Source organism: Suncus etruscus, chromosome 13 (genome assembly GCF_024139225.1).
Source record: "Suncus etruscus isolate mSunEtr1 chromosome 13, mSunEtr1.pri.cur, whole genome shotgun sequence".
NCBI lineage: Eukaryota > Metazoa > Chordata > Mammalia > Eulipotyphla > Soricidae > Suncus > Suncus etruscus.
The window spans coordinates 40,033,816-40,050,167 of NC_064860.1; the positions used below are offsets into that span (position 1 = coordinate 40,033,816).

Below are 16,352 nucleotides of genomic sequence, written 5' to 3' on the forward strand. Positions count from 1 at the left end.
CCCATCCGCTTCTGCTTCTTAGGATGGGACTGGACAGCACAATTGAAGCAAATGATTCATTAGGACTTGACCTAATAATCAAACAGAGAACCATAGAATATAGATTTTCTATGAAGAAAACATTACAGTATGCACCCACACTACTCTGAACTGAAAACAGTGGGCATATTCACCTCTTGCTACCATGTGGTGAACAGAAGACTCAGGCCACCAGAACTGAGATTAAATCAGACGCTTGCTAAAGGCAGTCTGTCTTGCATGGTGCAACAAAGTAAATAGACAGGTTAAAAATATGGATAGTTGGGGAGTCTCTACCAGCATGGGGTTTGGCAGGCCTCCGCCATGCCAGAGGCCTTCTTAACCAGGCCTGGGGGGGGGGGTGCGGGACTTAGGTGACCCCAGCACCCATCTACCACCTTGCTCCAGATCTCCAGGGCTTCCCCAGGCCACATGCCTGGGCAAGCCAGCGAGAAGGGTCCCTTGGCGGAGCTTGAAGGTTACCCTAGGGCCTAGGCTTTACTTGTGGGTTGCACTAAAGCAGTCACTGGTAATCTTTTACTGGTCTATATTTTCAAAACCACACGGGTGCTAGTGCCCCGGCGTGCACAAGATACATTAGTAGTTCTCACTATTCATTGAATTATGTTCTTGTGTATGCAGAATATCCATTTTGTACTCTGCCCTTTCGCACACCCCTGCAAAAGATCATTTTTCTCTTAACTCTCTCACCCCCTATCATCATTACTCCACATTTACCTTTTTTAACTTAAGTACTATAGAATCCTAAGTCACAGACCATAGTGGTGCCCTGGAATTAACACCCCCCCAACTATTCCAAAAGGCATAGAATGTACATGTAAGTGTTTTCAACATTTTATATGTGTTTTCTTTGACGGCTATAACTCTTGCTGAATATTTTCTTATACACTGACGATTTCCCTTTTTTTTTTTTTTTATCTTTTCTTCTCGTTGTGAACTGTCCAATAGGGAATTTGGTGAAAGAGTCCCTCAGTTTAATGCTTATGTTTGAACCAAGTCATGGGTATTGTTGGACATGTTCTTACGCCCCCATATACTCCACGTGGCTTTATTTCTTGTTTGCTTAGGCACATTAAACGGGAAAATACTATACATACAAATAAGTTCTTATCTAATAGAGATGGGAACACACAAATCTTGTAGTGCAATGGGACCTTTCACCCTGAACATTGACATAATGACCTGGCACAGGCTTCAGAAGAATGGGCATTCTTCATTCACCCCTGATCTAGGGAAGACATCTACGAAGCATCCAAGGTTGTCTATAACATCACCTGGAGGCAGGGAAGACCCTACCACTCCCTACTCAAAAGAGACTTCCCTTAACTCTGAGAAGACTTAACAACAACAATGACCTGCTTACTGGACTGGGCTTTCTGTATTGCCCCTTAATTGTGAGGTGAAACTAGAAGATACTCCACACCAGCCTGACTTCAATGTAGGATGTACAGATTCCAGGATCTTTAATACAGAAACCTGATGCCAACAATAGAGACTGTGTGAAAAATAAAACTGTATTGGCACTACAGACAATGACTTGGATTGAACAAACTAGTTTGCCTGGAGCCTACAGTTGGTCTTATGCCAGGAAATTTCAGGGGTAGGATCTCCTTGTATTTAGACCAAGGCTTTTCCTTTCCATGTCCCCCATATTTTGGTGGGCCTATGCAAACAATATTTGCCACTCTAACACCATTTTTACTGTACTCCTATGACTTTAACCCTTAAAAAAATCCTCTTAAACTTTTGATAACTTAAACCAATATGCATGTGCATGAAAATATAAAAAAATAATAGTATGCCTTCAACGTTTAAGGAGCACATAAACTTCATGACTTTAGATTGCTTTGTGTACTGCTAAGAAATGTTATAATGTACTACAATCTGGGGACTTGTGGACAAAGTAATTGTACATGGGTTCTGCCTTATTTTTCTTAATGTTCTTTGACTGTAAGTTCAATATTTAGGCGTCATCAAGGGGATTTCCTCTGAGAACTCTGTTTATGGGCAATTGTCCTTCCACTGTAACTTTACCTTGTCCTCTTTGCATCATTGTTCTAATAATTAAAAATTAAAAATTAAAAAAAATCTAAATAGTTCTTAGGGTATATTCCTAGGAGTGGTATAGCTGGATCATATGGGAGCTCGATTTCCAGTTTTTGGAGGAATCTCCATATTGCTTTCCATAAAGGTTGAACTAGACAGTGTTGAGTTAAATAAATAACGATGGGGCTGGATTGCGATGGATGGAGGCCTTTGTGCTTAGGCCCCAGCCACGTGGCTTCATCCCCCATCCAGCCGCCGAGTTCCAGGCCCAGGTGAAACGCGAAATCACTCACTCACAGGCAGGCTTCAGGAAGAATCATCTTTATTCAGGCTCTAACCACTACGTGTGTGTGGCCTATCTCATAACCTTTTAAGCATTCAGCCATTCCAGGCTACCCTGCATCTAAACTCTTTCAGCCATCTTCCTCAGAGCGCCCAGCAGGGCTAAAAGGCAAAGACCCCTAATCCCCTGGCTTCCGGGTTTATCTACCTATTCCAAGACCCCTCCCAGGAATGGGCCGGGTTTTGCAGGTAAGGTCACACCTATTATCCGGTTCCCAAGACCCCTCCCAGAAATGGGTGGGTCTCAGATAGGTACCCTACAGACAGCATTCCCACCAGCAGTGGATAAGAGTTCCTTTCTCGGGGGCCGGGCGGTGGCGCTAAAGGTAAGGTGCCTGACTTGCCTGCGCTAGCCTTGGACGGACCGCGGTTCGATCCCCCGGTGTCTTATATGGTCCCCCAAGCCAGGAGCAACTTCTGAGCGCATAGCCAGAAGTAACCCCTGAGCGTTACTGGGTGTGGCCCAAAAACCAAAAAAAAAAAGAAAAAAAAAAAAAAAGAGTTCCTTTCTCTCCACATCCCCGCCAACACTGCTTGCTCTCATTCTTTGTGATGTGTGCCAATCTCTGGGGTGTGAGGTGATACCTCATAGTTGTTTTGATTTGCATCTCAGCCAAGATACCCTTCAACAGATGAATGGCTAAAGAAACTGTGGTACATATACACAATGGAATATTATGCAGCTGTCAGGAGAGATGAAGTCATGAAATTTTCCTATACATGGATGTACATGGAATCTATTATGCTGAGTGAAATAAGTCAGAGAGAGGGGAAAAAAAAGCAGAATGGTCTCACTCATCTATGGGTTTTAAGAAAAATGAAAGACATTCTTGCAATAATAATTTTCAGACACAAAAGAGAGAAGGGCTGGAAGTTAAAGCTCACCTCATGAAGCTCACCACAAACAGGAATGAGTTTTGTTAAAGAAATAACTACATTTTAAACTATCCTAATAATGAGAATGTATGAAGGAAATAGAAAGCCTGACTAGAGTACATGCAGGGGTTGGGTGGGGAGCAGGGAGACTTGGGACATTGGTGATGGGAATGTTGCACTGGTGATGGGTGGTGTTCTTTACATGACTGAAACCCAAACAACACAATCATATATGTAATCAAGGTGTTTAAATAAAAAAATATATTTAAAAAAAAAGAACATCAATCCTTCACCAGTGTGCTCGTTTCTGGGATTTCTCCTCCTCCTCCTCCTTCTCCTCTTCTCCTTTTTCTCTTCTCCTTCCTTCCTCTCTCCTGTTCTTTTTCTTCTTTCTTTCTTCTTCTTCCCCTCCTCTTTGCACCCTCCTCCCTCCTACTTCCCTCCCTCCTCTCTCTTATTTTCTCCTCCTCCTCCTCTTCCTCCTCTTCTCATCTCCTTCTTCCTCTCTCCTCCCTCCCTTCTCCCCCTCTCCTCTCTTCTTTTTCTTTTCTTCTTCCCCTCCCCTTCCTTCCTCTCTCCCTTCTTTTCTTTTTCTTTTCTTTTCTTTTTTTTTGGTTTTTGGGTTACACCCGGCAGTGCTCAGGAGCTACTCCTGGCTCTACGCTCAGAAATTGCCCCCTGCAGGCTCGGGGGACCATATGTGATGCCAGAATTCAAACCACTGTCCTTCTGCATGCAAGGCAAATGCCTTGCCGCTGTGCTATCTCTCCAGCCCTTTTTCTTTTTCTTCTTTTTCCTCTTCCTCCTCCTTCTTTCAGAGCTCAGGAATTACTCCTGGCTCTGTGCTCAAGAATTACTTCTGGCCATTGGCGAGAGAACATATGGGATACTAGGATCAAGCCTAGGTCAGCTGTATATAAGGCAAATGTCCTCCCCACCATCCTCCCACTCCAGCCCTGTGTCTGTCAGGGCTCACAACTGGTGCTCAGGATGCAGACCCTGGTAGCTCCTGGCTGGGAGCTTGAGATCTAGATGGAAGGTCCTGAATCCTCCACTGAATCACAAGCCGAATCCATGCCGGCCACATTTGGGATAAGAGGTGGAGTAAAGTTAGGTGAGAGGTCCCAAAAAAACATCAGCCTTGGATGCTGGGAGAGCTTGCCAGGGGCACGCTGCCCGGGCGAATAAACCCTGCAAAGCTTATGCGTTAATCAGTGCTGAAATCAGTGTTTCTCAATCTGATTTTAGAACTCCTGGGACCCTCAGAACCTCAGGACCCCCCTGAGTGGTGCTGGAATAGAGGGGTCACAGGAAAAAAGTTTGGCCAGAAGGGCCACAGACTAGGAAAGGGTGTGTAAAAACATCTCCAATTCAATGTTCATAGGTGGCAAGTCCACCTGACATCCTGCAGACAGTGTTGAAGTTATTTCTTGTTTGTCTGTCTGTCTGTCTGTCTGTCTGTTTTGTGCACTCAAGAGTCACTCCTGGCAGGCTCTGCGGGGGACCATATGCAGTGCCAGCAATCTGTGGAACCTGAGTCGACTTCTGGAAAGACAAGCGCCCTCCCTGCTGTGATGTAACTTGAGATGTAATTCCTTTGATTAAATTTCCAGATTAAATGGCAATGATTACATTTTTTGCCTGGTTTGTTGTGAGATTACTGACTTCTAGACAGAATCTAGGTCTTTTTCCTCCTCTTGTTTTCTGAGTTCAAGTGGAATCGCCACTTGATTGATTTCTTTATTAAGTGTTCATTAGATCGCAGTGACTTAGAGAGACAGAGTTTACTCATGACTGATTTTCAGGTGTGAGATGCTGCATCAGTGTCCACTCCCCTCTTTCAACTTTTGGGTCTAAAGTGACTAATTCATCTTTTTTCGTTCATATCCTACAGGACTGCCAGGAAATCGGTTTTCTCTTGGGTAAGTCTCCTCAGTTGGCAGAGTTCACAAGATTTGCATGTCAACGCAGCTGGGAATTCTTGTGGTTTTCAGTGTCCAACCAACCTGCACAACCCAGTAACTATTCCATCAAGTGATCCAATTTTTGTTGTTTTCCCAGCACATTGAAGAGTGAGTTGCTGTGGGCTGCCTGTGGCTGTTGGGGGGCATGTTTCTGAGCCCCACATGCAGCTTGTCTAGGATTCCAGAGTAGAAGGACGAGATCACACAACTGGAATAGTGTTTAATACTTTAATCCATCTGCCAACAAGACCCCCCCCATAGCCTGGCCAGCCAGGGCCATCACCCCCCCCCCAAGGAGATGAGCCCCACCCAAGGTCATGAGGAAGATTATATAGGGAAGGGATATAGGGAGGTTCCAGCTTTCTGATGATCCTTAAAATGATCAGCTCTTGGGCCCGGAGAGATAGCACAGTGGCGTTTGCCTTGCAAGCAGCCGATCCAGGACCAAAGGTGGTTGGTTTGAATCCTGGCGTCCCATATGGTCCCCCGTGCCTGCCAGGAGCTATTTCTGAGCAGACAGCCAGGAGTGACCCCTGAGCACTGCCGAGTGTGGCCCAAAAACAAACAAACAAAAAAAATGATCAGCTCTTGTCTAGGGGTACCTTCCTACTGCTCCCTTGTCCTTCCCTGATAGGCTACCTGGTCTGGCCAGGTAGCTTGGAGCAGGGCCTATGGAAATAGGGCTTGTGAAGCCCTAGCATGTGGCTTACAACATGTGGTCCTTACAAAATGATCTCTCCCTGCTCAGAACCTGAGCATGTGGCCTTTACAAAATGACATCCCTCCTTGTTCAGAATTCAGGTTCCAACACTCGATGTCGGGTCCTGTCAATGGCAGTGCTCAGGCTGCCAGTGGAGCCGCAGTTCCTGATCTCCCGAGACTGACTAGCCCCTCTGTGGAGCTCAGGGACAAGGAAGTAAAGGAGCTTGCCTTGTGCAAGGCAAGTGGCACGTCCTAGCCCTGTGCTGTCCCTCTGGCCTCTGACACAGCTCTTTAGGGCAGTTCTGTCTTTCCAGAATTTTAGGGGAGCGCAGTCCACTTTCCCTTGTTTCCTCTTGGACACGTGATTAATTGTCATGTGTGGAGCAGACACTTTACCAACATTGTTCCCTTGACCAATCTTGGGACAGTGTGTATCAATACAGCAGCATGAGCAGAATGAGTGGGTACGTTTGGGTTTTGGGGTTTTTTTTTTTTTGGGGGGGTACACTCAGTGACGCTCAGGGGTTACTCCTGGTTATGCGCTCAGAAATAGTTCCTGGCTTGGGGAACCATATGGGACTCCAGGGGATCGAACAGGGGTCTGTCCTAGGCTAGCGCTTGCAAGGCAGACGCCTTATCCACGAGTGGATATGTTTTATCAGGAGCCTGAGGTCTTATCATCATTGTGGATATACTCTATCATCATTGCAGCTGCACCCATAACCAGGTGGATCCATTAAATCGGCTGTAGATTTCCCACGGTCATGCAGATACATCGTATCAATACCTTAGATATCCCCATACACACTGCCAAGTGGACACTATACGTGCTTATTGTATCAACACTATCTAGAGACCCACTGCCAAGTGGACACATGTATCTACACGTAGATCTACGTATAGCAATGACCAAGCGGATACATTGTCTTGACCCATTCACACCGAGAGATCCCACCAACAAGTGAATGCATTAGAGCCATATGTAGAGCTTGCTGACATTTTTCTTTTCTTTTCTTTTTTGATTTTGTTTCTGCTTGTTTTGTTTTGGTTTTTGTTTGTTTGTTTGTTTCTGGGCCACATTCGGTGGCGCTCAGAGGTTACTACTGGTTCTGCGCTCAGAGGTCGCTCCTGGCAGGCTCTTTGGACTATATGGGAAGCCATGAATTGAACCGAGGTCCTTCCAAGGTTGACCACGTGCAAGGCAAACGCCCTATTGCTGTGCTACTGCTCCGGCCCTCGCAAACATTTTTCTTTTTTTTTTTTTTTTTTTTTTCCCCGCCGACATTTTTCTTTTGGTTTGTCAATGGTGTGCAGGTCTTATTCCTGTTCTGCCCTCAGAAATCACTCTTGGAGGACTTGGGCATGCTCTGTGGTGTCAGAGACTGACCCAGGTGGAACCCGTGCAAGGCGAGTGCCTCCTGCTGGTCCGTTTTGGCCTAAGATCCTATATGGTATGGTCCCCAAAAGCCAGGAGTGAGTTCTGAGCGCATAGCCAGAGCGTCAAAAGGGTGTGGTCAAAAAACAAAAACAAGGGAACTGAGCTGCCCTCCAACGCCCATCCTCCTCCCTCTTCAACCCTACCTCCATCCCCAACCCAATGGGTGGGACCTGAGTGGCACCCAGACCTCTGCCCTGCACCCAATCCGACAGAGAGCTTGGGCCCTCCTCCCCCACATGCCGCCCCCGCAACCATCCCCATCCCCGCTGGGTGTTTCACCCCTACCAGGACCAGTCCGCCCACACACAGCTCGTGGAGCCGCCCCCGCTCCAAGTGGCCTCTGTAGCTCTTACGCAGAGCCCACCACCTCTGCTGTTTGTGGGACATCCCCTCCTGCCTGCCTCCATGGCTGTCGCCTCCCTGAGGATCCCCAGTCCCCACTCGTCCCCCAGCTGGGATGGGGAGTCGGAGCCCGAGGAGCTGCAATCCTATGAGATCCGTGAGTGTCACCGCCCTCCCCTGCCTTTGGGGGAACACTTGGGCCCGGGCAAGGCTGCTCTGTTCCCCATGGTGGTTTGGGGGTCTCCTGTGGGGAAGCTGACGTGTCACCTCTGTCCCTGCATGTGTGAGTGTGTCCTGTGTTGCCCATGACCTCGTGCATATGTGTTTGGTCAGTCCACGTGTTCTGTGTCTGTGTCCGTGTGAGCTGCGGTACATGGCATGTGGGTGCTATGACAGAACACATCCATGCCTGTTGCATACACATATCTCTGTGTGCCGTGGCATGTGCGTGGAGTACAGACACGGTGGTTCATGCGTACATGTGTGTACACATGCGTGCTGTCCAGTTCTGTGTTGCATGTCCGTCCCCTGTGTCCCAGTCCTAAACCAGGAGGCCAGCAAGGATGAGGATGTCATCGTGCTGGATTCCAGTGATCCACCCCTCCCTGCCCTGCCAGAGCCCAGCAGAGGTGAGGTTCCCGGGGAAGGGTCTGCGGGGAGGGTGTCCCAGGAGTCTCTGGGGACCTGCAAGAGGGTTGTCTCTGACTCAGCCTAAAAATGCTCTCTCTAGGGATGAGCCCCCCCACCCCAGGGTCCCCTAAGGCCTCTGAGGGCCCGAGAACTCCAGTCTCAGCCCCCAGAATGAGAGGGGCCGGGTACCAGGCAGTTTTTCTCCCGCAGATCTCATCGCCTACGAGGTCCAGGTGAACCGAAGAGACATTGAAGGTGAGGGCCTGCCGGTGGCCTCATTGGCCGCCCCCCCCCCAAGACTTGCACCTTCCTCGGGGTCTCACCTTCCTCACCCAAGTCTCAGCTTCTGCCCAAACAGAAAAACCACAAACGGCCCCTCAGGGATGTTCAGGGGGGAGCCTGCAGGGGTGCAGGGTGCCGGGTGTCTGGACTCGGTATCCTGGGGTTGGTCCCTGCATGTGGGGAACCTGTTCTGGGTTACCCCAAGCGAGGGCTCCAGCACCCCCAAGGTCCTGACATCACCGTGCCGTGCCCACAGACTTGTGCATTTGCTGTGGGAGCACCCAGGTGTATACGCAGCACCCGCTGTTCGAGGGGGGCATGTGCACCCTCTGCAAGGTAGGTAGGCAGGGATCAGGGTGCTCAGCGGAGCTCAGCAGGGGCAAGGGGCTCAGTCTGGCTCCCCTAGGACAGGTACTTAAACGGCCTGTTCCTGTATGATGACGACGGCCACCAGTCCCTCTGCTCTATCTGCGGCTTGGGGGATGTCCTGCTGATGTGTGAGAGCCCCGACTGCACCCGGTGAGCTGGGGTCCCCATGTCCCAGCCACCCCCACCCCAGGGCCTCACCCCAACCCCATCCAAGGAGCCTCCTGCTATCTGCCCTATGGGGGCAGGAAACACTCTGCGTTCCCTGTTGTGGGGGGCCCCTTGTTCACAGGCCCCCCTGGACCAGGTGCTACTGCTTCGAGTGCGTGGACGCCCTGTTGGGCCCCGGGAAGGCCGTGCAGGCCCAGGCACAGAGCAAGTGGGCCTGCTTCCTCTGCCTGCCCCTCCCTGGTAGCGGGCTGCTGCGCAGGCGAACCCAGTGGAGAGCCCGCCTCAAGGCCTTCCAGGACCGCGAGTCGGTGAGCTTAGTTTACACAACGCTCCCCCAAGGGATCAGGGAGAAGTTCCAGGGTTATGTTAGTGCTCCCCAGGGTCGCCAAGGTGCTTCCCGGGGTCATGGCAGCAATGCCACGGCCGTGTTTTTCAGGGTTATGGGGGCACTCTAGGGATTCAGGCATTGATCTCAGGTGTTTGGTATTTGGTACTGGCCCGTGGGACAGCAGAGCCACCTCTCAGTGAGGCCCTGGACATGTGGTGGCATCAGGCCTTGAACCTGCAGCCACCCCTGCAAGCAGGTCTCCCGTCTCCCAGACCCCAAAATGTGTGTGTGTTTGTGTGTGTGTGTGTGTGTGTGTGTGTACATGTGTGCGAGAGTTTGCAGAGTGTTTGTGCATGTGAGGCTGTGTAAGTTTCTTGTTTCTTTGTTACTTTATTTTCACTCTGATGGTTTTGGGGCCACAACTGGCAGTTCTCAGGGGTTGCTCCAGGCTCTGTGTTGGGGGATTCTGTGGGGTCCACGCCAGATTAGCCCCTGGCTCTGGTGTCTTGTAGGCATCCGACCCTGACCCGTTGCTCCTGTGTGGCTTGGGCCAGGGTTTAGCCTGAAAGGGCTGATTGTCACCCAGGAAGGGCTCCCAGAGCCTGTGAGGTGCTCCCAGTCCGGATGCCCGCTTAGTGCTCTCAGGAGGGATGGGGCGGGTTCAGAAGCCCAGATGCGATTGTTTCCAGGAAACACTGTCCATCTTGTCTAGGACAGTCAAGTCAGGCCTGGGGAGAACTGTCTTGGGGTCTCGTGGGGGTGGAGGGACAGCACATGTCAGGATTTGCCCTCCATGTCCTGCAGGCGTGGCCCCAGGAGATATTTGAAACAGTGCCCGTGGAGGAACGGAGGCCAATGCGGGTGCTGTGCCTCTTTGCCGACATCGGCCCTGGTAAGTGTATGTGTGGGGGTGGGGGAGACAGAGACAGACAGAGACAGAGAGATGAAAGACAGAGACAAAGAGAGAGTGTCAGTGAGTGGGATTGTGTCAGTGTCAGAGCGATTGTGAGTGTGGTGGGACCGGAGAGAGGCTGAGACCTCCAAAACTGAGCCCGGCTGCGAGGCCCCAGTGAGGGAACAAGTGGATCCTTCCGGAATCACCTCGGGAGGGGGCAAGGATTGGGCTAGGAGGAGCCTGAGGGTGACCCCCACCCCACTTGGCCACATCCTAGGGGCACTTCTCTGCCCCCGGCCCCACGCCCCATCCCAGCTCCACATGTCAGGGTGCACATCTGGCCTGGACCGGAACGTTCAGCCCCCTGCCAGGGTCTGGACACCTGGTGCATTCCACCAGCACCCACGGAACCCAGGAGGTGTGCACAGGCCCCTTGGGGTGCTTCCTGCTCTTCTCGTGTATGGGTCTGTCTGTTGAGGTCAGGGACAGGCTTAGAGGGTCATGGGGTCACCTCCTGCCATGGCCCCTTCGGTCCAGCCCCTTCCCCCAAGCTCCGAAGTCAGTGTCCGTGGCCCCCTCAGCCACATGAGTTCAGACTCGCCCCTTGGCCAATCTGGGGAATCTGGGGACAAAGACCTCGAAGTCCCCATATCGCCCCCAGAGCTAGCCAGCCTGGGTTTTCTGTGGAGCGACGCTGGACCAGAACAGCTGAAAATCGTGCATGATGTGACGAACATCGTGAGGCGGGACGTGAGTGTCCCCAAGAGCACCGTGCCCAGCCCAAGGAAGCAGCCCGGCACTGCCCAGCACGGCTCACCCAGGCACTGACCTGATGCCCTGAGCCCACCCGGGGAAGGGGGCCAGAGGAGCTTCCGGCTATCATGGCTAGGGGTGGGAGGGTACGGCCCCCAGGACCCAGCTCCCAGTGTCTCACAGAGGGGCACAGGGCAAGCTGGGGCAGAGGCCATGCATGTGGGGGAGCCCGGCTCCAAGGTGCCCGAAGCTGCTGCCTATCCTTCCCTTGCCTGCCCACTATGTCCCTCGGGGCTGCCCAGGGCTTGGCTGAGAGTCTGAAGTCCAGGGGTGGCTTAGCTCCGAGTCTCAAAGTGGCCCGTCTGCCAGCCTGTCTATCTGTCTGTCTGTCTGCTTACCTGTCTGTCTGCCCAGCTGTTTGTGTGCTTACCTGTCTGTCTGCCTGTCTGTCCATCTGTGTGTCTGTCCACCAGTCTGCCTGCTGTATTTGTGCTTCTGCAGGTGAAAGCCTGGGGCGCCTTTGACCTCGTTTTTGGATCCACACCCCCCATTGGCCAATACTGCAACTACCCTTGTGAGAGTCCTCCCCTCTCCCACCCTGTCTCATTGCCTCAGGGCGAGCCTGCACCACTGCATGTCCTTCACCGGTGACCCCCACCCCCGAGCATTCCCACCCTTAGTTCCGCACTGCAATCCTGCATGCTCCAGCCAGCACTCCTGCACCCCCAACACTCACGTTCCCCCCACCCAGGCTGGTACCTGTTCCAGTTCCACCGGATCCTGCAGTACACGCGCCCCCCTCCTGGCAGCAGCCCCCTCTTCTTCTGGGCCTTCGTGGATGCCCTGCATCTGAAACCAGAAAATCAGGCCATTGCCTCCCGCTTCCTGGAGGTGCAGCTGGGTGGGATGGGGGGTGGGGACAGAGAGATGGAGGATGGGGGTTTGGGAAATGGGCTCAATATCCCACAAATGCTCACCTCCAGATGGGCACAGGGGCAGGGGACCTCAGCACATCAGTTCCCATCCCTGCCCACCATGCCAGCTGGGCACAGCACAGTCATACCCCACAATCACACAAAGATATCCCACAGTCTCACAGCACAATCAGCCTCCACAGTCACATCTCCACAGTCTTACATACAATAATCACAGATACCACAGTCACACACTCCCCACAATCACAAACAATCACATACCATAAACTAAAGACTCTACAAGCACAACCACACAATCACAACCCACCCCCTACAGTAACACCCTAGAATCACACCCACCACAATCTCACCCCCTCAGTCACACACACAGCACAATTACACACACCCCACAATCCCACAGCCTCACAGCACAGTCTCACATATCACAATCACACACAGATGCCCCACAACGACACACACCCACAGTCAAACACACACACAGAGCAAGAGTTCAGACTCCCAAATTCTCTCCCATCAGTTAGTCTTTCCCAGCTCCTCACGAGCTGTGCCCCATCACAGCAATTCTTAGGGCTCAGTGTGGACCGGGAGCCCAGACCATGTCCGATGCATCCCCTGCCTCTTGGGGGCCTAGGGATTCTGGATATGATGTGGTGTGCCTTCAGACACTAGATGGGGCCTGGGTCCCATGTTTTCTGTCACCCCTGAGTGGTAGAGTCCCCAGGCTGTAATGAGACTGGCGTGAGGGGAGGTACATTCCCACAATCATGGATACACCCCAGGCTCCAGGACGCCAAAAAACACAGGGAGCAGAATGTGTGGATTTGGAGGGGGGAGCCGGGGTTCATGGTGGTGTCACCTGTCTCCCCAGACTGACCCGGTGACCATCCAGGACAGCCAAGACAAGGACGGCAGAACCATCCAGAATGCTGTTCGTATGTGGAGCAACATCCCGGCAGTGAAGAGGTAGCAGAGCTGCACACCCCAGCCCCAACCCACACACCCCAGCTCCACTGCCCACCTGAGCCCTGCCTGCCATCCCAGCAGGCACACGGAGCTGGCGCCTGAGCAAGAGGCAGCGTTGCTGGCCAAGGGCAGGCAGTGGTCATGGGATCCCAGAGCCCTGCAGCTGGTGAAGAGCTGTTTCCTGCCCCTGAAGGAGTATTTTGAGTTCTCCTGCCCCTCAGAGAATATCTAGACTCCTTCCTCCTGCCCTGAGCTGATACTTTGAGAACTTTGCCAGTCCTGGAGGGAGCATTTCTTCCCTGCTCCCAAGCGGTCCAAGCATCTGCCCCTGCTCCTGAGTGTTTCAAGAATTTATCCTCCTGCCTCTGAGACTATACTCGGATCACAGACCCTGGCCCCTGGCTTTTCCGAGCCTCTTCCCTCCTTATCCCGATACTCCAAGCATTGTCCCTCCTGCCCCGAGTCCTCCGAACATCTCTCCCTTGCCCAAGTACTGTTTTCCTGCCACAATACCAAGTGCCTGGAACCAGAATCCTCACCTTTCTTGTCTTCCTTTCTTTCTGCTTCGATTCACTGTCCTGGGGGACTCTCCGTGCTCCAGAAGTTTCCCTGGAGGAGGGCAGGAGCACTGCATGTTCTGTGGGGATGGGGTGTGGGTAGTGTAGGGGATGCCTTGGTATGAACACAGCCCTAGAAAGCCCAGGAGCTTTGCTAAGCAGAAACACCCACCGTGGGAGTAATCCCAGCCCCACCAATGGTCAAAGACCCCTCCAGATTCCTGGGAACAGGACCTCCTGCCCTGTCCCCCCCCCCAGCACCCAGGACTACCACCATGCACAGGCAGCCCAAGGGACATTCCCATAGTGGCTGCAACCGGGCAGGGCCCCCACTCAGTGGGTCCCTGGGGACTCATGGGGGCTGGGGCTCTGCTCTGAGCCACTGAGGAGAGCTCAGTGGCCCCCAAACATTGAGACACACACCCCTATGGCAGTGGAAAAAGATGGGACCCCTGGGAGAGGGCTCCAAACTAGCATACTCAAGAAGGGGACCCCCAGAACAGGGAAAAGGGAAATGTTTCTGATGTTCCTGGGGGCAGTGGATTCAGGGTGAGGGGAGTGTGCCAGGACTGGGAACCCCAGAGGCCCTTTCCCTCTCTCACTCTCTGAAGGGTTCTAGCCCCCCTGGGGAGACCCTGGGGCCCACAGAACCTGGATGGGGTCTTTTCTCCAAGTCCCCCATGAGAGAAGGTTCTAGTGCCTACTGACTCTTAGGGCCTGAGTGAGGTTGGGTTGGGCTGGGGGGACGAGGGGCTGTTGATATCTATCAGAACATTGGGAGGCCTCAGTTATGATTGGGGCCTGGCACTGGGTCCTCAAGACCTCATCCATTGTGTGTGTGTGTGTGTGTGTGTGTGTGTGTGTGTGTGTGTGTGTGTGTGTGTGTGCCACCCCCAATTAACCACCCAGGACATCCCATGCAGGGACACAGTTGACAACTGCAAAAATGGGGGAGGGAACAGAGAACAATGAGTAGGATGGGAAGGAAACAGAGGGTCACAGTAGAAATAAAGGCTAAGAAACACTTTTCTAGTTGTCTACAGGATCACTGCTTCCTCCAGAAGTGCTGGGGGCCCCATCTAGAGTCTGGAGTGAGGAAAATACTTCAGTGTCATAACACCCGATTTTCCACCAAGCAGGAGTATACTAACAAGGCTTCATTTCCAGGTCTCACATTCCGTTCAGCCAATAGGGCAGTTCTATGTAGTGTTGCTCTATTGTCCGGTCCTCTGAGCCCACTGCACAAGTAACCAATCAAAAGACAGAGGTCAGGTGCAACTAGGAAGGCAGGGAGAGGTGCTAAGCTGAGGCATCCTGGTCCTTCCCAAGTCCCACCTCTCTTGCATTTTGCACAGGCTCATGTTTCTACCACTGTCTTAGAGTCAGGAAACAGGAGCCCCACAGAGGCCAAAGCTCTGGCCTTGCAAGAAAAAATAGCCAGTGACTCAGAACCAGAGCCCAGAGTAGACAGGCCTGGGTTTGTCAGTGGGACCCAGCCGAGCCAGAGAGCTGTGATACCAGGCTGGGAGATTCCTACCACCCAGGGTCAAGTGGTGTCTTGGCTGGCAGTGTGTTTTGGAGGCCGTCTTCCTGAAGCATGTTTAGCCTGGAAGAGAAAGAGTTCAACGAGGGGAAATGGGTGGTCTCCAAAATACTGGAAAGTGGTAGCCTGTTGTGCCAGTGTTCAGAGGACAAGTCAGAACTGGTTTGAATCCATCTGTGTCCTGGTAGTCTCATCGGTAGGGAACTCCCCATGGTGGGAGGAAACCAAGAAGAGGCACAGAATCCTGAAGGACCAGAAGGGGCAATTACAGGGGCAGAAAAGTAGGTGGAGCTCCAGCACCTGTCCTGCCCCTGGAAGAGCAGGGCCATGCTAGCCTGTCAATGCAAATTCTATGCCTCAGTTTCCTCACATGTCCTAGGCCTGTTGTGTGGTGGATCCAGTGAGCTAGTACGAGTCTACACCTCCCAAGGTAACGGGAAACCTCAGAGAGGCCTGAACCCCAGAATAAGGCAACCACCTCAGAGTGACTTCTTTCTCATTTGCACTTAAGTGCTGCTGTCTATTGTGAAGTTCCCATTCTCCAGCAGCCTGTCCTTCCGGCTCCATCTCCTGGAGGAAGCATGTAGTGGACTGATAGGCCTCCCAGATTAGAATGGGACCTGATTTGAAAGCTCTGTCTGCAGCTAAAATTAGTTTAGGATCTGAAGTTATCCTGGGCTAGGGAGACCCTAAGTCCAAAGATAGAAGAGCATAAAAAGTGGAAGAGGAAGAAAAGAAATTAGGCCGAGGGATTCAGAAAAAGTCTAGGAGAGATGGAAAAAAATGGCCCCCAGCCCAGCCCAGGGCTGGATAGTACAGTGTAAAAGATGCACAAAACTGACCCAACTTTGATCCCCAACATTCCATATGGGCCCTGAATACCAACAGAAATAACCTCTTGAATGCAGAGCCAAGAGTAAGCCCTGAGGGATGTGACCCCTCCAAAAAAATTCCAAGCACTTGCAAATTGCCCCCCAATGGTTTGCTCAGGTAGTCTCCCCAGGAACTAAAATGCCTCTCTTCCCCCAGTTTTGGGAGGTGGCAGTGCAGTAGCGTCCAGTCTACAGGCATGATGGCTAAATACCAGCAGGACTGCAGTGGTGGAGACCTAGCCTCCCCCACCCTGAAAAAGGAGGTGCGGAACTGGTAGACACTGCTGAGACAAGTCCATTTGTACCCT

General features: G+C 52.1%; 1 protein-coding gene across 1 annotated transcript; it reads left to right on the forward strand.

The window, feature by feature from the left end:
- Nucleotides 1-6,081: 6,081 nt before the first annotated feature.
- Nucleotides 6,082-13,304, forward strand: DNMT3L (DNA methyltransferase 3 like). The gene is made up of 13 exons (XM_049785556.1): nucleotides 6,082-6,183; nucleotides 7,696-7,906; nucleotides 8,289-8,378; nucleotides 8,590-8,634; nucleotides 8,918-8,997; nucleotides 9,068-9,180; nucleotides 9,335-9,506; nucleotides 10,331-10,418; nucleotides 11,083-11,171; nucleotides 11,676-11,754; nucleotides 11,926-12,065; nucleotides 12,978-13,072; nucleotides 13,154-13,304. The coding sequence occupies exons 1-13, from the start codon at nucleotides 6,082-6,084 to the stop codon at nucleotides 13,302-13,304; spliced, it is 1,455 nt and encodes a 484-aa protein (XP_049641513.1).
- The last annotated feature ends 3,048 nt before the right edge of the window (nucleotides 13,305-16,352 follow it).

Excerpts from the sequence above, each read along its gene's own strand:
- DNMT3L (XM_049785556.1), top strand. The coding sequence starts at position 6,082 with ATGTCGGGTCCTGTCAATGGCAGTGCTCAGGCTGCCAGTGGAGCCGCA. Across the intron at positions 7,907-8,288 it reads GCTGCAATCCTATGAGATCC|TCCTAAACCAGGAGGCCAGC; the intron begins GTGAGTGTCACC and ends CCTGTGTCCCAG. Across the intron at positions 11,755-11,925 it reads CTGCAACTACCCTTGTGAGA|GCTGGTACCTGTTCCAGTTC; the intron begins GTCCTCCCCTCT and ends CCCCCCACCCAG.